The 25,588-nt window shown below is 40.0% G+C and overlaps 2 protein-coding genes across 2 annotated transcripts in view; one reads left to right on the forward strand and one right to left on the reverse strand.

The window, feature by feature from the left end:
• Nucleotides 1–1,469: 1,469 nt before the first annotated feature.
• Nucleotides 1,470–12,723, reverse strand: LOC139477003 (uncharacterized). Its single transcript, XM_071259563.1, has 17 exons — nt 12,658–12,723; nt 10,950–11,272; nt 8,600–8,754; nt 8,062–8,314; nt 7,684–7,789; nt 7,139–7,235; nt 6,764–6,859; nt 6,243–6,293; nt 5,779–5,863; nt 5,555–5,614; nt 5,282–5,458; nt 4,671–4,809; nt 4,313–4,421; nt 4,004–4,076; nt 3,217–3,363; nt 2,831–2,970; nt 1,470–1,807 (listed from the first exon to the last, which is right to left on the reverse strand). Exons 1-17 carry the CDS (start codon nt 12,707–12,709, stop codon nt 1,576–1,578), a joined length of 2,295 nt encoding a protein of 764 aa, XP_071115664.1. The 5' UTR covers nt 12,710–12,723; the 3' UTR covers nt 1,470–1,575.
• Nucleotides 12,724–19,113: 6,390 nt separating this feature from the next.
• Nucleotides 19,114–25,588, forward strand: part of LOC139476933 (sushi, von Willebrand factor type A, EGF and pentraxin domain-containing protein 1-like) — a 30,196-nt gene continuing 23,721 nt past the window's right edge. Inside the window, exons 1-2 of the mRNA XM_071259493.1 lie at nt 19,114–19,301; nt 25,377–25,469. Of these exons, the coding sequence (XP_071115594.1) occupies nt 19,114–19,301; nt 25,377–25,469 (281 nt within the window). The remainder of the gene's footprint in view (nt 19,302–25,376; nt 25,470–25,588) is intronic.

The following is a 25,588-nucleotide window of genomic DNA, read 5'->3' on the forward strand; positions in this document are numbered from 1 at the left end:
CATACAGCCAAAAATGTTTAAACAACATTGTTTTGATAACTGGATTTAAAAAGATATTCACGATTGACATGCTGTGAGAACACACTGTGAGTCGGCCCTGCGTGATGCACGTGAAATATCATCCCCCGAGTCTTTGCACCTCGATCTTCGGGATCTATTGTCGAATTATTTTTCCGAAAGAATGCAAAGACATTGGGGTTACCGGCGACGTAAATGCGGGGCTTCGCCTAACGTTTATTCTGTAACCCTGGATGATGTTTCGTAGCCTCTAAGTGTGCCATTGTAAAAATAATCCACCCCGACATCTTCTGTTTCGACAGAAAAATACTCAAAGACAATTCTTGCTCCTTTTTTTACACCACCAACAAATTAATGTTGGTCATATGAAGTACGAACATTCACTTAAAGGTGCTTGGGCATGCAATCAGTTCTTCAGCTGGAAGTGAATCATTTAAATCTATTATCAATCGTAAACTAATTAATGCCCTCCAGAAAACTATTGCATGCAATCGTGCTTTAACCCACATCAAGAGCTATTATAATTATACTCTACTGCTGTTAATGTCAAAACATTATTTCTTTTCCTCAACATACAGTTTGGTTTGAATTATAACCCAAAGTATCTATATCTAAGTGATATCTAAGTGAACTCCGTTGTGTTATGTTAGCTGGAACCTCCCTTACCAGGCCAAGGTCAGCGGCTTACCCTCAATCTGATGATAAATTCAATTTAATATGTAATATATTCAACAGCCAATAGCTTAATCTATTTCCCCATGACATGGAATTAACGTAAACATGTTTCTTAATGAATCTTCAGCAAAACAGACAATGTTGTAGTTCGACTGAATATAGTTTTGTCTGGTTAAAAAGTAAAGTTTTATAATCACCTCTTTATGCATTTTGCGTGAGTATTAAAATGAGATCATAATCATTAAATCCGAGTAATCCGTCGTCGCATCGTCGTTGTTTGTTGACCACCATGATGGAGGGAAAACGAAATAAATGCACTATCGTAAAATATGTATAATTGCGCAAAATAAAATTCAGAGGCCTGTGTCGCGTGATAATATACATGTACCTCTATTTGACTTTTGATTAAGTCATGATAAATCACATTCAATTACTACATGTATTATGACGATGAACTACTGAATGACAAGGGATTCAGCTGCAGTATTGCCAACATAAATAATAAGTTGTAGTTACTATTACATCAAAAAGCCATATTCAACTCACAATAGAAAAGGGTATGCAGGAACTAAACAATAGACATATATACCAACTTGAATGTCCTGGGTCGCTATATAGCTGTAAATGCATTTTTCATACAGTTTATCATGAACAATTACACGGGCCCTGACCCAAATTTGTGTTTTGTGCCCAGGATTGAATGCAGAAACACACACACTCACGTACACGTTTACAGAGATACGACGCTTGAAAATATAGACAGAGTTCATATAACATTTATTCACTTTCATTCACAACATAAATGCTATTAATGCAAATACCACAAACGGAAACCAAATAATAGATGCATCTACAGATATGCAAGCACATATATAATGTTCACTATTCTCGACGACATGCGCCTGCTGTGAAACTGAGGGTGGCTAGACCTCCTGCTCCGAGAGTACAGGTCACAGGGGAGGATTTACCATCCACGTTGAACCAGAAGGAGACTTTTTCCTTGGCAGCTCCAGTGAGGCTGATGGTGATGTCATCGGCAATGTTGATGCCAGTCACTCTCTGAGGTGACATGGGCACCCACTTGTCCAACTCACCCTGGATGAGAACTTGTTTGCTGCAGGAAAATATTTATACAGCTGTTTACTTTGTTCAGACAAAATTTGCCACAATGTTTTACTTCAATTTCGTTAAGTTACAAAAAAAAGAGACATAACAACAAAACATTCTTGTACATTTATGAAAAACTATGTATAAACTTTCGTTTGAAATCACCTGCCCATTGCCATTTAACTATTTGGTGGCGAATCCGCAGTTTTACAAATATTTTTCCATGACTCAGACACAGATCCAGGTGTTATGCCGTATAATGACACTTATGTCATTAATCTGTTTGTCAGCATTTGTATATATTTTACATTTCGTTCTTATCAACATTGAATCGTATGTTTTGTGCAATACTGTTGTTTATCAAGTGATACCATCTTACAGCGAGAATTAAAGATTCCAATGTAGCTCTCGTGATTCTGTTTACAAATGAGTTTATTTGAATTTAAAATGTCATAACCTAGGAAAAAGCGCTGTTGAATTTGCTTCAGAGAAGAGATAAATAGCCCAAGTTGATTAATATTTGAATCTTTCGTGATATCTTCAATGTATATTCCATTATCGATATCTTACGTAATATCTCCAATCTGTGAATCGATATATTTCGTGAGATCTTCAGTGCATATGCACGAATCAATATCTTTCGTGATATATTCAATGTATATTCCCTAATCGATATCTTTCGTCATATATTTAATGTGTGTTCACTAATCAATATCTTTGTGATATTTTCAATGTGTATTCACTAATTGTTATATTTCGTGATACCTTCATTGCGCATTCACTGATCAATTTGATATATTCAATGTGTATTCGGCCAGAGCATATCCCGAAATGTCGTTAGATCAAAATGCATAACTCGCGTTGATACATTTATAATATGGCATGATATGTCATTTTGATTTATATGTTATCAGAGTGTACAGTCATGCATGTAGAATAGCTTAATATTGGTTTGTTTTGTACCTCGAACAATTGCTATAGTTTTGCTATTGATACGTATCTCCATTGTTTGAAATGGAATAACCCGTACCCGTTGAACGTCAATACCGGCGACACATAGAAGAGACAGAAGTCAGTAGTGGTGCAACCACTCATAGTCAAAGGTTGGGGATCAGTCAGAGGCTGGATCTTGTTGGGATCATTTGCTGGAAATACCATCGAGCTGGGAAACTGAAAATAACAACGTTAGCTTCGGTTGTATAACTGACCAAAATTACAGTTTTATTTACGAAAACCCCTAACAAATTATCTAATGAAATAAGTAACGATAAGAAGACCTTAGTATCTGGCCCCTTGATTTCCAGCCATACAAGATGACTGGTGTGACTTTCCTGTGGATCAGCGGTGGGTATGAATTTCTAGACAGTACATAACAGTAAAGCAAGACATGGTAGGATGTAATTAGTAACATTTTACCCCTTGATATCCAGCCATGCATGGCGTCATGGTGTAGCTCCCCTGCAGATCGGCAGCGAGGACGATACCATACTTGTTCTTTCCGCCAAAATCTGAATACGTGGACCACACCTCCCCATCAGGACCCTCAAAGTCTGCCCAAGCCATCTGGATAAAACATACATCATAAGATATAAGAAGCCCTCGGTTCTATCAAGGTATTTCATGCCATTTCAATATGTTAAATTCGCAATTTTGTAATTTGCCCTTGTGTAAATCCCAGTTAGTAATCAACAAAACGCTCTTCTAATTGCACCATCATTTTGCTATTTTAAAGGCAGACTTGCAGTCTCGTGCCGATGTTCACTACACGTAAATGCGCCATAAACAGGTTGTGGATTAAATATATTGTGTAAAGAGGATAAGTAGGCACCGACTATTTCCGAGGCAGAGGATGGGGAAATGAAAGGTCCTTGAGGGAATGGTGCTTAGTGTGTAGGTGGGTGGTGCTGGGATTTTGTTGAAAAAAAATATTTTGACTTTTCTTTATTCATTATTTCATTATTTACCCCGAAAAAAACTTCGCTGGACATGCTACATGGTATTCCTGAACAACATGTGTTGTGAAATGTTTTGAAGCATACATCTCAACACTAATCCCCTCACTCACTCACACACAAACACTATCCACACCCAGCATATTAAATGTTCGGTCCATTTACGACTATCAGATTGCTGACATTGTTATGTTTGACTCTCCATTCACAAACCAAGGTCAGTATTAGAGTAAAGCAAATTTCAAAGCTACCTTCCGTAACCTGTTGTCAATTGAAGTCGCTGGTCGCGATGGTTTCAAGATCAGGCCGTCAGTATTCACAGATCTATAGAAAGTGACAGTCAAGAAACGTAATAAGTAATAGATGCAGGAATACTAATAATTACAGGATAATTATGATTGAAATATAAATAAAAGAGTAATAAATAGTAAGTAAAAAGTACAGTGACAAACATATACAGTCATAAAGGATATTGAACAACTTCAGAGAACAATAAGGAAGAAGTAATTATTATTTGTTAGTGTAAAAGTACTTTCAATTTTTTCAAACATCCAACCTACTTCATGATGAGTGTCCTGTTCATGCCCCCGACCATGTCACTAATTCCTACTGGGCCTGTACTCAAGGTTGCAACCACGGCGTGCAGGGACGTGTGCGGTTCCGTATTATCTGAAACACATTATCCAATTGCCATAATCGGTATCCTTTTCTGAATATAGTCACGATATGCTAAACTATTTTGACAGTTTCCGAACAAGAAATGACATCGTGAAGATTTTACAAATAGACATGTTGATTGAGCTGTTATGAATATGACTTAATAACTCCTTTGACCATCCAACTCACCAAGAAATTGTTCTATTACGAAATCAAAGTTAGACTCAATGAAACATTTGTGTCGATTAATGTTCTACATACTGTAACCATTTCCGGCTTGAACCTTGGTGGTCCAAAAGTTATCCTTGAAGGGCGAAATGCCAATAGCCCAAGCAAATAGTGACGTCACACCTATCTTCCAGTTGTCAGTGTTTGGTCGGTTATCGTGGCTTACACGAGCCTGAAACATACATCACATTATTTTAAAAAGTTCAAAATGACAAAGTGCATACATATATTTGGTCTATTTCCGGGGTGAAGAGGTAGATACTAGCATGTGGTTAAAGTGTTGCTCGTTTCCCCATCCAACATGGGACATAGCTAATGCTAAATCAGTATGATGTTTGGCGTTCTACATTCATTATCGTTTCAACAGGTGAGCTGATATGAGGAATTCCACGTCATGATATAACTTCATGGATGTATTGCTAAATCAGAATAAATCCACACTCATTTAAAACATCACCTAAATATGGTCGGACCGTTGTTAACAGTCTTCTTCATACACACTCATTTACCCCTCATAAGTGGCGTCACACCCAAGTCAATAACTAATTCAATTAATGACTATCTAGTAGTCACTTACTCACTTACTCACACCCAATGTACGAGCCTGGAGCTTTGCTAAATTCGGCATCTTACTCTCCCCTCACCTGCGTGACGACAGGTATTTCCAGAGACTGCAGCATATGTCGCGGCAAGGACATGCAGTACTGGATGGTCAATCCGTTCTTGGCAGCTCCATTCCCCATCTGAGTCAGCCATTGGCTGCCTAAGTCAATGTCACTCAGAAGTTTTTTGATTTGTTGAAATTCAACATTGAGGTAATCCTACAAGAATGAAACAAGATTAGGACAAAATAAAAATAAATATAAACTGTTTGGTTTGATATCTTTAGTTTTATGGTTGGTAATTAGAAGAAGTACCTGTTCGTAGACAAACAGACCCCATTTCTTGGACTCAGCGAGCAAATCTGTCCAAAATCTCTGAAACGTAATGAGATAAATGTCAAGAAGTACGATGATTCATGAATGGTCAAAATAATCAAATAAACAAAGAATCCCATAGCAAATGATAGATATGGGGAAAAGAGATGATATTGAACCAATTTAAATAGCATTTACGTCTTAGCCAACAGTAGCTTCAGTACCTCTTCCAATGGTAATGACTTATGACCATCGATCAGGAATTCATACTTTCCTCCATTAGCAGTTGCGTAGGTTGTGTTGCTTGACCTAGAATATTAACAAAGCATCATGTTATGACATATTGCTGACAGTACACATATAAATGTATTTTGACGTATCAAAACTAATGAGAACATTTTAAACAGTTACATATTTCTGAAGGGAATATTCACCCTCAGAACAAGTGAGAGAATTATAAATAATTCTAAACACGCATCAAACATATCGTTTTGCTCTTGACTTTGAAACGAGTTTTTTTTTTATCCGTGCTTGTTCGTCCTTGCTTTATGAAATGTGGTTTCTTGGAGTAATTGTGTTTGTTTAGCTAGTATTGGTGTTTAAACTCGTTTCAGATGTTTCTTAACTAGAAGAGGGCTGCATTAAGGTAAATCTGATACTTGTAACCTGAATGCTTGACCTGTCTTACCAGTACATGCTGTGGGCCACGACGGGGTACCCTGTCTTGTTGTAAAGCCACCTTCAGCACAGGAGGAGGTAAAACAAGCGGAAAATGTGTTAATTAAAGTGTCACTAAAACTCAAAATACCATTCGGGAAAATGTCACTCTATGGTCCCGAGAGAACATGTATTCACTGCGTCTGTGGTGCGCTCAAATAAATATTTTCTAATTTTCGATTTTTAGCATATAAGGGTCTTTAGTATGATGGGAGGGTCACTCTATTGATTCATACAAAGTACAAAAACAATTTTTAATAGAGTAATGCAATGTTCGACTAACGGGGTCGGGTAGCGAAGCTCGCTGACTTGGGTGATGCATGTCACGGTTTCCCCGTATGAAGTCAATCACTGGATTATCGTGTCCGGCCTCGATTATTTACAAACGGCCAATATTGCTGAGTACGGCGTTAATCCTCAAGCAAACAAACAATCCAAATATAATTAAAAGATTAATACAATTGTCACTTATTGAGGGTAAAAATATCTCACTGCATTCCTTTTGGGAAGACCTTTGGCTGAGCTGACCACGTCACAACACCATGGTCGTTGTCCCAATAATACCACCACTCGTCGTATTGCATGTACCTGGCGAGTAAACAACAAGATCATCGTCCCAGTAATACCACTCTTCGTACTGAAGTGAGACACACAAATAGCTCTGTAAAAATAGTCGGTATGAAATGAAATAGCTTTACACATGTTTATGTAAATGTAAAATCTTTACATTTTGGGACATGATTAGTCATTTGTTGTCTAAAGATACATAACAACATCTTTCTCTGGAACTTAGCACACAAAGAGAAAATATATTAACTCAGCAACATGACGACATATGTATAGTGTAGCACAAGTGAGTGTACAAACCTGGCTGGTACACCAATCTGTCCCATGTAGGTCTGGAGATCCAACACTGTGTCCTGGTCGTTTTTTCCTTTCTCCGTCCGGTAATAGTAATACGCCCCTTAACAAACATGTTCTTTTTGGATGGTTTTGTTTGCAAGGATTTTCGAACTTGAAAAAGCATTGTTAATTGTGCATTGCCCAAGACGACACCACATACATGTATGTATACTGTTTACACACACGCTCAGAAACCATGCTTTGTGGAGCTCTTCCACCCATTCAATTCCTTTCCGCCGCCAGCCTTGTTTAACATTGCCTGACAAAATATGCTAAGGTTGCCTGTCATACTTCGAAACAACCTCAAGTTAGATCAAGTTAGATGCATGTTCTGTGCAATTTATGTATATATATATATATATATATATATATATATATATATATATATATATATATATATATATATATATATATATATTACATTATTTGTGCATTAGTTTGGGACCAAATGTGCAGTTGGTTCAATGTGGAAAATCAAATCAGGCCAAGACATGTCCAAATATTCTCACCATTGTCCATCCAGTACCCCAAGTAGTTGATCGTAAAGTCGGACTTGACAAATTGATCTGTACGCCCGTGCCGTTGTTTCAAGATTTGACCCCAGCTTACGAAGGCCTGCGAGCATAATCATATGTTTCTTGTACAAAGGTAAATATACATCTCCGTATTATCATGAACGTGTCGAAGTAAAAATGAATTTTGGTCTGGAAGCTTGCAAAGCCAAATATATAATTTAATGTACAAACATTATGCGATCGACAAATGTATACACCCATGTACCGAAAATAACAGGAAGATGATCCGATGCCTCATCCAAAGTTCTAAGTCTAAAAAAGATTATATTATGTGTTGTTTACAACTATATTTGTAAGTTATTGAACATTTACCTTATTAATACCTTGGTTACCACAGAACAGAATAAAACTGGTTTCAACACCAAGAGGGACGTTTTCAACTCCTCCCATCGGCCCCCAGTAGAGATTGTCCCCGCCGGTGCTGGCGTTCTGACGCCATATTGATGACGACATAAATCGACTGGCAGGGGAGATAATCAGTGTATTTGCTGTCTTCACTTGATCAAATAACGCCAGGGGTCCGCCTTCGATCCCGTCGTCGATTTTAAATGATGATGGTCCCCATCTAAAAGAAAAGTATACACATGTTAAAATTGATTGAGAAATATGTCAGTAAAACGTGTTATTTTGTAACACACCATTAATATTATATTTGCAAGAAATGGCTCCCTTGATATTTGGGCGGTTCGATGTAATTTTACGAGAACCTGCTGATGTTTAGAAAAAAGGCTTGCATGCATGAGCATTGGGATGTTAACACCTTTCTGACAGAACATTTGACTATAGAGGCTTTGTATGGTGTCCTTTCAACACGTTAAATATAATATAGGTTTTACATGCAAATACTTACTGTCCTGCCATTAGACCCACACTACCAAACATCAGTCCCCCATAACCAACGTAGCCCAACGGAAGGGTTGACTCTTGAATCAGAAATCCAGGAAAGCCAGAAATGGTGAAGTCGCTGCTGTTGGAGGCGGTGTTGTTTGCTCCATTGATGTAACGCTGTTGTCGTCATTGATGACAGAAAACATGAAGAGTGTGTAAACTGACAACGTGTCAATGAGGAAAATAGGAATATCATGTGGACTTCTACCTACACCTTGGAACACGATCCTCTAAAACTACATGAACACATTATTAAGTAATAATTCTCACATTAAACTAAAAACATAACTAATCCTTGAATTCTACATGCAAGATCGTGAGTAAAAACATAATTATGTATGTATGTGTATATAATATTTTCTTTCGCAATATATTAAGGGGCGTTACGTGAACAAAGTCCCAATTTCTTAATGATCGATCAGAATTAATGACACTTTAACAGTATTTGAGTTTAATAAGGGCGAGTCAGATAAGCACGGAGAATAGGCCCAAGTGATGCAGGTTTAGACGTTTTCCACTTTCAGGAGAACAAAGAGCTGAGAATCAGGCAGCAGACCAGCGTGTGGGTGGAACAGACTTTATTGTCACAACATCGCCGCGAATGTCTCAGTGCTGTTGCGGCGTCGAGCACCAACTCTTCTTTAACACGTAACCGTCACAGTAGGTATTTAGCATGGGGAAAATAGACAAAGTTTTACAAATAGTTTATCACGTTACATGCCACAAATTAAAAATTGGAAAATATGAAATAAGGGAATATTATAACTAACGGACCACGTTCCATTATCTTGAACCTGCCAAGGGTGAAACCGATAACGTACATCAGACAGGACCAGCATCTCTCATTGCGCTGGTCAGATACAATCAGGAAAACAAGTTTAAAATCTTAGTGCCTTTATCTGTATCTGTTTATCATCCACCCTTATCAAATCACACGTACCACGAAACCTTCGTGGCAACTAGTAAGCTATCATTCTCACTATAAACGACCGCCTCCGTGGTCTAGTGGTAAAGCGTCCGCCCGGAGAACGGAAGGTCCTGGGTTCGATCCCCGGCCGCGTCATACCAAAAGACGTTAAAAGATGGTATTTGTTGTTACCCTGGCGCTCGGCATTAAGGGGTTAAAACAAGGACTGGTCGGCTCGGAGTCAGTATACTGTCTCTGAGTGTGTATTCATGTTAAACTACGGCATGGTATCTCAGTGAGCTAGCACTATACATCGGCATCAGTCCGGACTAATACAAGCAGCCACACAAACACATACACGTAAATGCACGTCGCTATATAAGTGCAATAATCTTGGACGCGACGTTAAACCTTATTTCACGTCACCTCACACATAAACACCTTTGTCATCATTGCGTTGGTCAAACTAAATCAATACATTCACATCTTGTGCAGACCCATTGCTGCTTCCCCTCCTTCCCTCCCTTCTCCTACCAAAAAAAAATAGTGTAGAATTCATGTTATTGTTTTTTTAAAATACTAAGCAATACAAAAGTAAACGTGTTACAATTACATGGTATGTTTTTTACGGTATATATGAGGAACAGCGTGTGATTCTTGCGTCGATGTACGTTAACGTGTTATGATTACATGGTATGTTTTAACGGTATATACGAGGAACAGCGTGTGATTCTCGCGTTGATGTACGTTAACGTGTTATTATTGCATGGTATGTGTTTGCGGTATATAACAAAACACACACACTGCACACACAACGCAAACACACACACACACAAACACATACCCACAAGACACACACACACACACACACACACACACACACACAAACCACACTGCACACACAACGCGCACACACACACACACACACACACACACACACACACACACACACAACGCAAACACACACAACGCAAACACACACACACACAAATCACACTGCACACACAACACAAACACACACACGCACACACTAACCAAATCCTAATCTAAACTTTGTCATGTAAGATTTCAATTGTAATGAAATCTGTGTCATCTGTAAAAAGCATATATAATTTTGTTCACAGATTTGAAAATACCTGAAGACGGTGACCATACTTACACGCTCTTTCAATCGTGACAGGCGTAATACATGTGAATTTGGCGGCTAAATGAAAAGTACATTTCAAACGTCGGTCATTTGAACCTCGGCTCACACTTTTATCTGTTACCATGCATAACACTGGGAAATACTGTCCCTTCGTGCAGTGACACACCCTGAGCTGTGTGGGAGATATTGTATAAGGACTGCGTCTCTCTCGGTACGTATAGAAACCGCTAAATGCAATTCTAAGCTATGTTTAATCACCTGTTTGAACAGCATGAAAGGTATGGCCGGATTGTTGTAGGTGAATATGCTTGGATCTGGCGTGTACTGTACAAAGCTGGCCTCGATCTGACTGGACCCTGCCTGGTACAGGAAACTGTTGGCCTCCCACTGCCCTACGACGTCCACACCACTGGACTGAGTGTTCTTGACCAGCTTCAGAGATCCATCGGCAGAGGAGAACACTTGGCCATCGGCTCTGAAGAAGGTGGGAGCGCTCTTCAGCCACACATCTCCCTGGACAACGACGTTGTATGTGCCGTCACTGTTGACGTTCACAGCAAAGTCCTGCTTTCCCTCTGAGACTGCGGATGTGAAAACTAACTGATGAACATAGCAACGTCATCCAACACTGACATCAGTATAAACTGAAGACATCGATGTTGCCAATGATAATTCCCCTTTTGCATCAAAATGTCAGTTTCTAGAAATGATGGGTTCCGGGTTTTAAAATGTTTCATTAGTACATAATACATCACCAGGATTACGCGTCGGTACCAGTGAGGTCCAGGCACTCCAGCATTGTTGGCGTATATGAACCTCTCAGGGGTCCATATTGAAAACCCATCCACAGTCCCTCATAGCTCGGCTCGAAGTTTTTCAGCCAATTCCACGTTGTTACAATGTACTGATTACACCAAGAAACACTTTGTGTTGTGCACTGAAAACTCAAAGTACATCACAACATAAACGTTAAGGGTGCTGCATTTGGAAGTTGCGAAGTACCATACTTTCCGATTTCCGAGCTTTTTCCTATGTTAAACTCATGATGACAGAAAAGGGGAATTTGCATATTTATTGAAACGGAATTGCGGGAACATTATATGTGAATAGCCAAATTGAATGCCACGTTAATGGACATTTTATTTATCTTCCCAAACTCGCTCCTACAGGAGATATCGCTTGGGTGAGATTAAGCGATATCTACATTGTAGATATCACTGACATGAAATTGCTTCACAATGCTTTGCGAACCACTGTGACATCATTGTTACATGACGTCACAATCAATGATATCACCAATGACTCTGCAACTGAAGCTGCTAGCAGTACTTTTTACACTTAAGACACAGATTATTACTGTCTACAAACTGAAAACGTTTGAAGCATTATGTTGGATGAGAAATAAAATTTCACTCTCGTGTCTTTTGATATCAAATAAATCAACACTCGTTGATAAAAATGGTAAACTCTGAGGCTTGCCGATCAACTCGGGCTGATCCATTTGATATAAAAAACACGAGGGTGAGATTATTAGCGAGGTGAAATGGGGTTTAACGTCACATCCAAGACTGTTACACTTATACAGTGACGTGCATGCACGTTTGTGTGGAAGCTTAATCTTGCACGGGACAAAAAAACAGGCCGATTTTATAGTGTTAGCCCACTTAGATACCATGCCCCAGTGTAACCTGAATACCCACTTTCACAGTATACAGACTCCGAGCGACCAGTCCTTGTAACAGCAACATGTTTGACAGTCCGGGGATCAAACCACCCGTCTTCCGCTCGTTCTTACTTAAAGTACCATTAGTTAATGATAGTTTAATGCCGCCAATTAAGAAATGCAATAGTTTATGAACCATGAGAGTTACATGAATACATTTGCTAAGGAAGTTTGGATACACCTGGTTCCGAACGATAGCGTTGTTTCAGGTCGTCCATCATTCATGTATAAAAATATACTTACTGACACAGAACGACGAAAACAGAAATACGTATACCAAGCTCTTGAGACACATCTTCAAACTGTGGAGACACGCAAACACTTGAGGTATAGATTACGTATCAGTCGATCTTATACCCGCCAGGTCAGGCTCTATATCAGAACATAGCCGCAATGACTGACACAGGACTCATAGTGTGGGCATCACATGGAGACCTGACCTTGTGTGTCAAGGTTGTGTATGGGTGTTACATTCATCGTTTTATCAATGTGTCATGGGAATACAACTTTCTTAAATATCAATACAAGTAAAACAATTAATCTGAATATGTGCATAATTATGCTTGGTGGACGTCGGAGTTGATAAAACATTTGAGGAAGATTTTATTCCTCGTGGTGTCATGTGGCTTTGCGAAAGTCTAGGGCTTCGTCCTCTGCAACATTGAAACACAGATAACGTATATTCACACCACCAAAAGAAACAGGAATACCATACATGTTGGTTAATAAATGAATGCTTTCTGATATTCAAGCGATATAAGAATGGTTCGATGCACAAATGAACATACTGGTATCTTGTGTGAACTATTGTCATTTTAAGGAAGAAGGGAAGAACAACTAGTTAAATGTCAACCATGCACAGAAACTTCACTGTCTATTGTTTAGATGACGTAATATATCAATTTGTGACGAAACGAGGATGTCGTGTTCGAAACAATAAAGGTCTGTGACGTCATCATCAATCAGTATAATGATTGTTGGAATGCACACGTACAAATATGGGAAAGTTAATGTATTCGATCTTTCTACCCTGTGGGTACTTGTGCTTGTGTGCTAGTGGAACAACTCCTGCCACGTCCCTGGTATCTGCACAGCATCAGCTATAGATTGTAGCAATCGTTGACTGATAACTTAATTTGTGACCGACCTTGTCCATGCAGCACGGTACATCCTCACGCTTGTGATGTCAACAGGTCACGGATACAGCTACTAATAATTAACCTTGTGTATTCCAGGTAGCATGACTATTGCGAGATTTGACGTCGAGAGATGTTAAGAGACAAGGGAACTAAAATGAGTTTGTCTCATGATTTTTTAATGGATAAGCCAATTAGAATTAACTTGATTCTAATGGTTCAAGGGGCGGTCGGGTAGCCTAGCGGTTAAAGCGTTCGCTCCTCACGCCGAAGACCCGGGTTCGATTCCCGACATGGGTACATTGTGTGAAGCCCATTTCTGGTGTCCCCCGCCGTGATATTGCTGGAATATTGCTAAAAGCGGCGTAAAACAATACTCACTCATTCTAATGGTTCACGTGATCTGAGGCGCGTAGTTCGAAGAGAAAAACTGCTACAAAAACATTTGAGCTTAAAATTTTCTTGAAGGGCAAATGCACATGCAAGTTAAACTACCGCATATACAAAAGTATATATTCATCAAATTATACACAAAATTTATTTTAACATATTCATTTGTACAGAAATTCACACAATCAACCAATCACACGCGATCGGTTTAATCGAGCAATACAAGAAATGGAAGTAATGATAATTAAATAAGTGGAGTAAGATTGAACACAGTTTTAATAGGCTAGCACTTTCAACTCGTATATGAAGTCATGTTATTCAGTTATGGCCTGATGAGACTCGTACGTGATACGAGTTGAAAGCGCTAGCCTATTAAAACTGTGTTCAATCTTACTCCACTTATTTAATTATTACTATATTTTGCCTGAGAGTTAGAACGTTACTGTGCTTTACATATATATGCATAGAAATTTTACCGACGCGATGTAAAGCGCATTCACTTATCCACAATGCAGTGCTTCAGTGGCCAACCGGCCCTGATACTCGCTGGCCATGATTTACTTTGTATTGACAACACTGTGATTATCTAAGTGGACACACATATATTTAACTAAGATAATATATATATATATATATATATATATATATATATATATATATATATATATATATATATATATATATATATATATATATATATATATATATATACACATATATTTAACTAAGATAGTATATATATATATACACACACATGCACACAAATACACACATGCACACACATACACACACATGCACACAAATACACACATATACACATGTACACACACACATGCACGCACACAAACACACACACACATGCACACACACATACACACACACATGCACACACACATGCACACACACACGCACATGCACACACGCACACATGAATACGTGACACAGACATACACACACAGAGACACACACACGCACAGACACGCACACGCGCATACACACACGCACGGAGACACACACGCACAGAGACACACACACGTGAACATGCCACACGCACATCCAAACACACACACACACACACACACACACACACACACACACACACACACACACACACACGAACATGCCAAACGCACATCCAAACACACATACACACACGCGCGCGCACGGACATGCCACACGCACATCCAAACACACACACACGCCCGCGCGAACATGTCACCCGCACATCCAAACACACACACACACACACTCACACACACACATAATTAATTAGACGCACTCACATACGCTCACAATCACATTCAAGCACACACATAATCATAAACACATGCACACGCACAAACACACACGCGCATGCACGCGCACACACAATCATAATCACAGACACACACAATCACGCACACACACAAACACACGAATATTTACCCAAACATAGACTGGGCTCACTGACCAGGAAGTAATATTACAGTGCTGCCATTGGTGAAGGTCTCGACACGCTAGATGGTATTACTAATTATGTCCCAGTCAGAGTATAAGAATGCGCGCATTGTCCAGGCATATGTGTTTTCTAGACACGACAACCAGGTATTCCTGGAGTACTGTTCTGAATCGACAGGAAGGTTTATATAATACTGCGTGGTAGCTGCTAACCCATGCGGATACTTCTGGGTGTCTGGTATGCTGGTAGTTAAAACAAGGGGATATTTCTCGGTGTCTTCAAAATTTACATTGAGTAAGTATGTTGGTTGGTTGGTTTGTTGTTTAACGCCGTACACAGCAATAGTCCAGCTACATGACGGCGGTCTGTAAATAATCGAGTCTGGACCAGACAATCCAGTGATAATGTCATGAGCATCGATCCATGCAATTGAGATCGATGACATGCATCAACCAAGTCAGCGAGCCTGACCACCCGATCCCGTTGGTCGCCTTTTACGACAAGCATAGTCACCTTTTACGGCAAGCATGGGTTGCTCAAGACCTAATCTACCCCGGAACTTCACGGGGGTAGAGTAAGTATGTTTTCCTTTACTGTAACTTTCACATTGAAAGTTTTGAAATATGAAACAATGAAGTCAAATGAAGTATTTCACATGATTGTGTATGTACATGGCTGCACATTAATCTGACAACAACAGGAGGGTGTTTCAGCAGAACATGACAATATTATATGACTGCGTAAGACTCCTCCTAGGACAGCTGTAGTGAGTGAGTGAGTGAGTTGGGTTTAACGCCGCTTTTAACAGTATTCCAGTTATATCGCGGCGTGTCAGCTTAATGTGGGAGGAAAGCCCGAAGCGATGCAGGTCTCAGGCGTTTGCAACTTCGGTGAAACCCGTATGGTGCTGACAAACCTAGAAACATAACTGGGGCGAACCAGAATACGAACCCACAATCGTAGGTTTCTGGCGTGCCAAAGGGACGCAACTCTGCACAGCGAATCGCAGCGCCTCAGACGGCGTGAATCGAGCCCTGGTCTTCGAGGTGACGAGCGAACACTTTAACCACTAGGCCACCCCACCGCCCTACGTTACTAAGAACGTTTTAACATTTATTGTTATGATCTGAAGCCCTGAACAGGATTATATGACCAAAATGATGTCCGATGCAATTCCCTATTTTGACTTGTACCATAAGTTTCCTGTCTTTTCAGGTGCCAACTTGACTTGCCTTTGCATGTGTTTATGACGGCTGCCACCGGTGTGGCAGGATAAGCTAACCTTTTCACGAACACGTGGTGCCATTACTATTTTATAGTGATTCATAAACACATGTTTTTGATATAGTGGGAATCGTACAATCAACTCTACTTTATGCAGAGATTTCTATTGGATATGGAAAGGGTTTTGTCGCTTTATGTGATTATATTGTACGATTAGACAGAGCTGTATACTATAAGAGATAATGTACCATGGGCCGATGGCCTAAATCTGTACTGCTAACAAACTAGTGACCATGATGGTGAAGTGAATGAAGTCCCTCTTAATGACAAGAAAGTGACAAGAATTACTCAGTAGGTTATGTAGAAGTAATTACATGCTAGGGGAGGCCCAACATTCATTGCATTATTGCTGATACTTTATGTCATGTATTTGCTGGTACAGTAAACTACGGTTATTATAAATTCAAAGGGACCACAGATTAAAGTTCGTTATAACCGTAGTTCATTATAATCATATACCACCGAAGTGGTAAACGTCTGAGACCTGTATCACTGCGGGCTTTCCTCCCACATTAAGCTGACATGCCGCGATATAACTGGAATACTGTTAAAAGCGGCGTTAAATCCAACTCACTCACTCACTATAATCATATACAACAAATGGCCGGGACCCATAACAAGGTTCGTGATATCTGTTAGTTCGATTTAAGCGTGTTCATTATAAACATAGTCTACTTATTTGGATAAGTATTCAATGCCTCGGTTATACCCTAACGGTAAAGCAACGGTTGTGGTCCCTCTCGTTCTATTGTAGTTTGAGGAAGCCGTCAGCCGTCATTGAAAATAACCAGAGCATAGAGATAGGTAGGATTACACTGCGCGGTTTCTAAAGTTCAGAAAATGCCAGGGGCTTCCCCTATGTAGTACGTGAACCACGTAGACCCAATCAGCGGACAAGACTGACTGACCGACCACGGTCGAGGTCATCAGGAATTGTTTCACATACTGAGTTAGTGAGCGAGTTTGATTTAACGATATTTTGTCAATATTTCAGCAATATTATGGCGAGAGACCCCAGTAATAGGTTTTAAATACTGAGAGAGTGAGTTAGCTTCTAAGCCGATTTTAATAATACTCCAGGACACACGCGGTTCCCACTGTACTCAGTGTGAAATTAAACCCGAGTTTTGGGCACGACGATCGAATGGTGTAACTACTGGACAATCCCGTAGCACCTCAACCGATAACAAACAGTTAGGTTCTGACCAAAACGTAGTTTAGGACGACTTCACCTTGCGGATGAGCGCGTCAATGGTCCAAAGATCCTTCCCTGATCCCGAGAGGTCGGGGTGTCCTCACATGAGTACGATGGTAGTATGGAGATACGTCCAATAATATCACTTTTAAATGAATTAACAAAATATAACAACACCAATGAAAATATGAAACACGGTTACTACCTTAAGTTTTCCCTCTTTGTAATATTTGGTGTGTTTGTTGTTTAAGGCCACACTCAGCAATAGTCTAGTTATACATCGAGCCTGGACCACACAATCCAGTGATCGATATTGTGAGCAATGATGCAAGCCGTCGGGGTAAGAGGATACGCTATCAACCAATTCACCAAGCCATTTGGTCACCGTTTACTTTTGTTGGGGACCTACTCTAACCGCTTTCCAACTTGGAATTATTTCATAAGTTTACATTAATTAATGCAGTTTCACCTACAAGTGACCTCCTTACTAGCACAAAAATGTAACCGCCTCCGTGGTCTGGTGGTAGAGCGTCCGCCCGGAGAACGGAAAGTCCGGGATTCGTCATACCAAAAGACGTTAAAAGATGGTACCTGTTGTTACCCTGTCTCCGTTCGGCATTAAGGGGCTAAAACAAGGACTAGTCGACTCGGAGTCAGTATACTGTATCCGAGTTGGGTATTCAAACTAAATTGCGGCATGGTATCTCAGTGAGCTAGCACTATAAATCGGCATCAATCCGGACCGGTACAAGCAGCGACACACACACACACACACACGCATGCACGCACGCACGCACGCACGCACGCACGCACACACACACACACACACAAACGTGCATGCACGTTGCTATGTAAGTGCAGTAATCTTGGATCCGACGTTAAGCCCCACTTCACCTCACCTCACCTCACCACAAAAATGTATATTTGCATGCATTTCGAAATGACATGTTTATTGAGAAACCTTATATTTGGCAATATAAACTGACGTCCAAAAGAAACTTTACCAGAGTTTGAAATCACTCTTGCTCAAAAACAACAAAACATACATGCATGAAGTAGTGTATTGAGAAGATCAATATATCAACATAATCAACACGGAAAATGACAATCATACCGCGACCGAGAATGACGTCAGAGCCCCCCAAAGTTGGGTGTGGTACAAAACTCGAGCTTTCAGAATCATGGACAATAGGCAGAGTACATAAACAATCGCTCACGTTCAATAACAAGTCATTAGTAGCGTGTGTGACCACCAAATGCCTCAATACACGCAAAAACTCTTCGAGACAGAAAAAAGTCAGACGTCTGATGAGGTCACGTGGGATTTGACGTCATTCTTCTTGGAGAGCCAGGATCAGTTCTTGCCGGTTGGCTGGAGAGTGTGGACGTTGTCGAACACGGCGATCCATCAAGTCCCAGAGGTGTTCTATGGGGGATATGTCGGGTGAGCGCGCAGGCCACGGCAGGACGTTGACGTTGTTGGCTGCGAGGAAGTTAGTGATAATTCTGGCTGTATGGGCTCTAGCGTTGTCATGCTGATAAATGACACCACGTGGCTGCTGTTGGAGAAATGGTAGGACAACTGGACGAAGAATGTTATCCATGTAACGCTGAGCTGTCAAGTTTCCGTCAACGATGACCAGCGGTGTCCTCTCCTGCCCACAGATCCCTCCCCACACCGTGACACTCCCTCAGCCATATGGTACGACCTGGCACGCAACACGCCGCCGTTCGTTCACATCTTCGGCGGTAAACAAGTTGTCTTCCATCTCAATCGCAGACGACGATGTTGCGCTGTCACTAGCTGTCCTCTGTATGGTTTAAAGCCCTGATTCAATGAGCCCTGAGTCTCCTGGCCACTGTGTGTCGACTAACCCTGTGACCTAAGGCATTTGTCGCCGATGACGTCACTGCCAGGAAGCGATTTCGGAGGTGCAAGGTACGCAAGTAGCGGTCATCATGGGTCGCGGTCACCCTGGGTCTGCCTGTTCTTGGCCTGTCAGCGGTCCGCCCTGTCTGTCTGTAACGTTGCATCTAGTTGGTAACGGCAACACGGGAGCAACCGGAGGTTCATGCAATATGGGCGTTGGTAGCTCCCATCTGTACCATACCCAAGGCTCGTTCTTGTTGTTCGACTGTGAGTTGTGGCATTTCTTTTGTGGTTTTTTATCACTGTGGATGTCTGACTTGCCGTTGCAATCGTTTTACCTTACCCGCACGTGCATTTGCAGTTGTCCGTGGTGCACGTGTTTTTCACTTTTTCGCGTGTTATCTCGCAAACATGTAACAGATGATTAACATTTTCTGCATACACTATTGTTGTATTTAGGTTAAATGTTTCAGATAGACTTCATCCAAAAAATATTTATACTTTGTCTGAAATTTATATTTTCAGTTGGTAAAGTTTCTTTTGGACGTCAGTTTATATATATGTTTTCTATAACGTGTACTTATCTTGAAGTGTAGTACGGTAAAGGATTTGGAGCTTTTATTACGATCATATTTTGACGAGGAGTGTTCCTGGTTGTCAGTATCAAATTGTCTTCCCTTCAGAGCCGGAACATTATTCATTATGCAAATTACCGCCGTCATATAGCTGGAATATTGCTGAGTGCGGCGTTAAACAACAAACCAACAACAACAACAACAACATTATGCAAATTAAATGAATGGCGGGTGCTACCTGGCATCACGTGGTGTCATGACTGATTTGCCATTTACGCCAAGTGGAATCTGTTTCGGCAGAAAATCTAGGCGGGTTATTCTCTTGCATTGACAATTTATGTTCACAAAGAAATAATTCATTTAGGCTAAACTCCAATATATTAAAATCCAAGAATCGCTATCCGTTTGTAACGATATCATGTGTTCGCGAAATGGTAAGCGCATCTTGCACCACCGATGGCACCTGTCACAAACACATGCAAAAACAAGTCAAGTGTTCACCTTAACAAACACGGGAGCGTACGGTACAAGGTAAAATAGGGAAATTAATTCTGATATAATTTTGTCACGTATTCGGTAAATTTGGAAATTTCCTCCTCATGTCTACCAGCAATTGTTTTGAAAGGTTTCTAAATGGCTTGAATCCAACAATTCCGTTGACTCTCTTTGAAATCTTGACAAAAAAGCATGCTCGATTTACCTCGTAAGTTGTGAAATGTCAACACCGAAGGTTGGAGCTGCTGGAATGGAATGCTTGGCATAAAAGGGAAGTTTTCTTTTGGAAAGTTGAAATATCATCTCTTGACATAAAGTTTTGTGGATAGTTTTGTTCCACCCTTATTATTATCTCTTGACCTACAGTTTTGTGGATAGTTTTGTTTCACTGATTATTATCTCTTGACATACAGTTTTGTGGATAGCTTTGTTTCACTGATTATTACCTCTTGACATACAGTTTTGTGGAAAGCTTTGTTTCACTATGATTGTTATCTCTTGACAAACAGTTTTGTGGATAGTTTTGTTTCACTCTGATTATTATCTCTTGACATACAGTTTTGTGGATAGTTTTGTTTCACTCTGATTATTATCTCTTGACATACAGTTTTGTGGATAGTTTTGTTTCACTATGATTGTTATCTCTTGACATACAGTTTTGTGGATAGTTTTGTTTCACTCTGACATACAGTTTTGTGGATAGTTTTGTTTCACTCTGATTATTATCTCTTGACATACAGTTTTGTGGATAGTTTTGTTTCACTATGATTGTTATCTCTTGACATACAGTTTTGTGGATAGTTTTGTTTCACTCTGATTATTATCTCTTGACATACAGTTTTGTGGATAGTTTTGTTTCACTCTGATTATTATCTCTTGACATACAGTTTTGTGGATAGTTTTGTTTCACTCTGATTATTATCTCTTGACATACAGTTTTGTGGATAGTTTTGTTTCACTATGATTGTTATCTCTTGACATACAGTTTTGTGGATAGTTTTGTTTCACTCTGATTGTTATCTCTTGACATACAGTTTTGTGGATAGCTTTGTTTCACTCTGATTATTATCTCTTGACATACAGTTTTGTGGATAGTTTTGTTTCACTCTGATTATTATCTCTTGACATACAGTTTTGTGGATAGTTTTGTTTCACTCTGATTATTATCTCTTGACATATAGTTTTGTGGATAGTTTTGTTTCACTATGATTGTTATCTCTTGACATACAGTTTTGTGGATAGTTTTGTTTCACTCTGATTGTTATCTCTTGACATACAGTTTTGTGGATAGCTTTGTTTCACTCTGATTGTTATCTCTTGACATACAGTTTTGTGGATAGTTTTGTTTCACTCTGATTATTATCTCTTGACATACAGTTTTGTGGATAGTTTTGTTTCACTAATCATCATCTCTTGACATACAGTTTTGTGGATAGTTTTGTTTCACTGATTATTATCTCTTGACATACAGTTTTGTGGATAGTTTTGTTTCACTCTGATTATTATCTCTTGACATACAGTTTTGTGGAAAGCTTTGTTTCACTCTGATTGTTATCTCTTGACATACAGTTTTGTGGATAGTTTTGTTTCACTCTGATTATTATCTCTTGACATACAGTTTTGTGGATAGCTTTATTTCACTCTGATTATTATCTCTTGACATACAGTTTTGTGTTTTAGTTTTGTTTCACTTCTCTCTTTATTCACTCTTAACATGAAGTTTTGTGGACAGTTTTGTTTCTTTTGATTCTAAATATGAAACAGAGACAATGTTCTCTTTATTTCTAGTTAAGGTGGGTAAATAACTGGAAGGCAATTGGTCGCATGGGCATTATTCAACGATATTAAGTCGATATTATATACCTGAAGCTTAAGTTAAACTTCATGGTTTAAATTCCCTTATTTTATTTTTTCAAATCCGGGCAGTAATTCCGATTCATATGCAATGAAAAGGCAGATGAGCAAGGGTGGGACACAACCGGTGCCCATGGGGATGCCCACTTCTTGCCTGTATATACATGTATGTCGCATCTCCAAATTGCACACAGATGTTATTAACGAGGAAGTCCAGCATCTCACATACTGTTTTCCCAAAGAACTTCAGATGACGTTTGCTTTTATTTCTGACAAATTAAAAACTTGGCAGATTTGACAAATAAAGTTACTTATATCGTTTCTTATTTTGTTTTGCAGATATTGGACAATGAGTTTCATTCATATGATTGGTCTGTTCACGCTACTTCTCACGATACCCGGATGTACACCTGAGAAGAGTTATTTGTTGGGCCAGGTGGTGAGTACACAATCACAAATCACAATACTTCATACCGCTGCAGGGGCGGTCGGGTAGCCTAGTGGCTGAAGCGTTCGCTCGTCACGCTGTAGATCTGGGTTCGAATCCCGACATGGGTACAATGTGTGAAGCCCATTCCGGGTGTCCCCCGCCGTGATATTACTGGAATACTGCTAAAGCGGCGTGAAACCATACTCACTCATATCGCTGCAGGTACAATATACATTACTGATCAAAACAAATCTCCATTTTATGTGTGTATTGTACATGTTCAGGCTTCCGGGGTAAAATATAGTGTGAAGCCTTCAGGTATACTAACACTCATCCACTCTTAAACACAGCATAAAGAATACATATCGCATAAACAATAACACGTTAAATAAATACAGGGAAGACTCCAGCCGAAATGTATTAGAATGTTTGTGTTCAAACTGCTAGAAACAACCTATTCCTTTAGTTACCAGTTAAATGTGTTCGCCATAACCCTGTTTCTAAAACAATCGTGTCTTTCAGAGTGAGTGAGTGAGTTGGGTTTAACGCCGCTTTTAACATTATTCCAGTTATATCGCGGCGTGTCAGCTTAATGTGGAACGTTTACCACTTCGGTGAAACCCACGAGCACGGGTATGGTGCTGACAAACCTTGAAATATCATCGGGGCGAACCGGGATTCGAACCCACAATCATAGGTTTCTGGCGTGCCCAAGGGACACAACTCTGCACAGCGAATGTCGGCGCCTCAGACGACTGGGCCACCCGTGTCCCCATTTATCTTGTATTCGGATACCTTCGGAACAAATCTGGGATATTTGAAGGAAGTCATACGTGATTAAATACATAATAATGACTACACGCTGGGATACATTTGTTGAAGAAATCGTTGGATGTTTCCCTTTTAATCAATACGGGTAACAAACTAGTATCGTCTAAAGTAAGAGTAGCTTTACGGAAAATAGTCTCGGTTTAAGGGTTGCTTAAACGAGGATGTTAAATTCATGAAATTTTCTCATCAATTTGATCATGTCGAGTAGTTGAACAGAGGAAATAAATACATGCATATCCATCTTTACACTATATCCTTCTGCGTAAAATGTTTCTTTTATGGACCTTCCATCAATGATAAAGTTAGCGTACGCTGACCAAACTACACAGACGCCAACAATATTCTCCTTTGTGATCCGGCGACCATAACTCCAACTTAGAGTATTGAGGTGAAATGGGGTTTAACGTCGCGTCTGAGATAATTGCACTTAAATGCGACATGTATGCACGTGTGTGTATGTGTGTGTGCCTGCTTGTACTAGTCAAGACTGATGCCGATTTATAGTCCTAGCCCACTGAGATACCATGCCCCAGTTTAACATGAATACCCCACTCAGACACAGTATACTGACTCCGAGCCGACCAGTCCTTGTTTCAGTCCCTTAATGCCGAGCGCCAGGCAGGGTAACAACAAGTACCATATTTCAACGTATTTTGGTCGACCTTCCGCACTCCGGGCGGACGCTCTACCATTAGGCACTTGGGTTTCAGTGAGACTGTTGCCTCATGGCGTGGCAGCTATATCTGACAGGAATACCACGTATGCCACTATATGTTTACGCTACTTGCATTTCCATCGTGCTAATTAACCAAGAACAAGCCGTCGAAATCTGAGATTCGAACCCACGACCGTATGCATGTCTAGGGCAAGTACCTCCACACAAATGTGCGACAAATCAGACAAAAGGGACATCTGTGTCCTTTTTCAATCTGAAAATAGTATTGTACATGTTGGGTTTGGAAACAAGCTCTGATAAGGAAATATTTGTAAAGGGTGTCCTTAATATCGTTTAGATCCAGGACACGGAAGATGAATATCAAAGATCATGTCTTATTGCTGATCGGCGTCCATTGCTGGGCACGTGTAGAACTACAACAGAAGGATACAAGCATGTCTCAGGTTCCGAGTTACATCGTGTGCCTCAATACTCTGTCTGCACTCTCAAGAAGGATGTTGACAGGTGTGCTTGGTGCATGAGTGGGACATGGAAACTTGCATCATGTGAAGAAGGTAAATTATAAATATCTACAATAAAATAAATAATAAAAGTCTTTTTTCATAGTTGCACATTCGTCAGGAAAAATTCGTCTTCTTCTCACATCCTCAACTTTATTCACACTCATAGTTTACATGGTAGGCTACACATACATTCCCACACAACGATGGAGATAATTTGGAGTACTAATTACCTAACACCGGACACCTTTTGGTGCTTTAAGTGCTTAACATTGTTACTTCTGACAGGCAGAAGAAGGAAGAAAAGATCCTTCTGGTTCCTGGAGGATTCCGTCAGCGAATGTTCCTTGTTCTGTCAGAAAGGACACGAGGGGCTAATAGGTAAGCTGCGCTTTCCCTTTATGATTTATGAGGGAGATGTTTACCTTTTTCACGAAAACCCGTTGTCGTCACTAATCTGGTTGGAATCTGTTTCGGCAGTTAATCGATACTGGATATTC

The sequence above is a fragment of the Haliotis cracherodii genome, unplaced genomic scaffold, assembly GCF_022045235.1.
Source record: "Haliotis cracherodii isolate W230 unplaced genomic scaffold, xgHalCrac1.p SCAF_30, whole genome shotgun sequence".
NCBI lineage: Eukaryota > Metazoa > Mollusca > Gastropoda > Lepetellida > Haliotidae > Haliotis > Haliotis cracherodii.

Coding starts and splice junctions, on each gene's coding strand:
- LOC139477003 (XM_071259563.1), bottom strand. CDS start 12,709: ATGTGTCTCAAGAGCTTGGTATACGTATTTCTGTTTTCGTCGTTCTGT. Junction 3,364..4,003: donor TTGACAACAGGTTACGGAAG/GTAGCTTTGAAA, acceptor TGTTTTATCCAG/ATGGCTTGGGCAGACTTTGA. Junction 1,808..2,830: donor CCGGTATTGACGTTCAACGG/GTACGGGTTATT, acceptor ATTTTCCTGCAG/CAAACAAGTTCTCATCCAGG.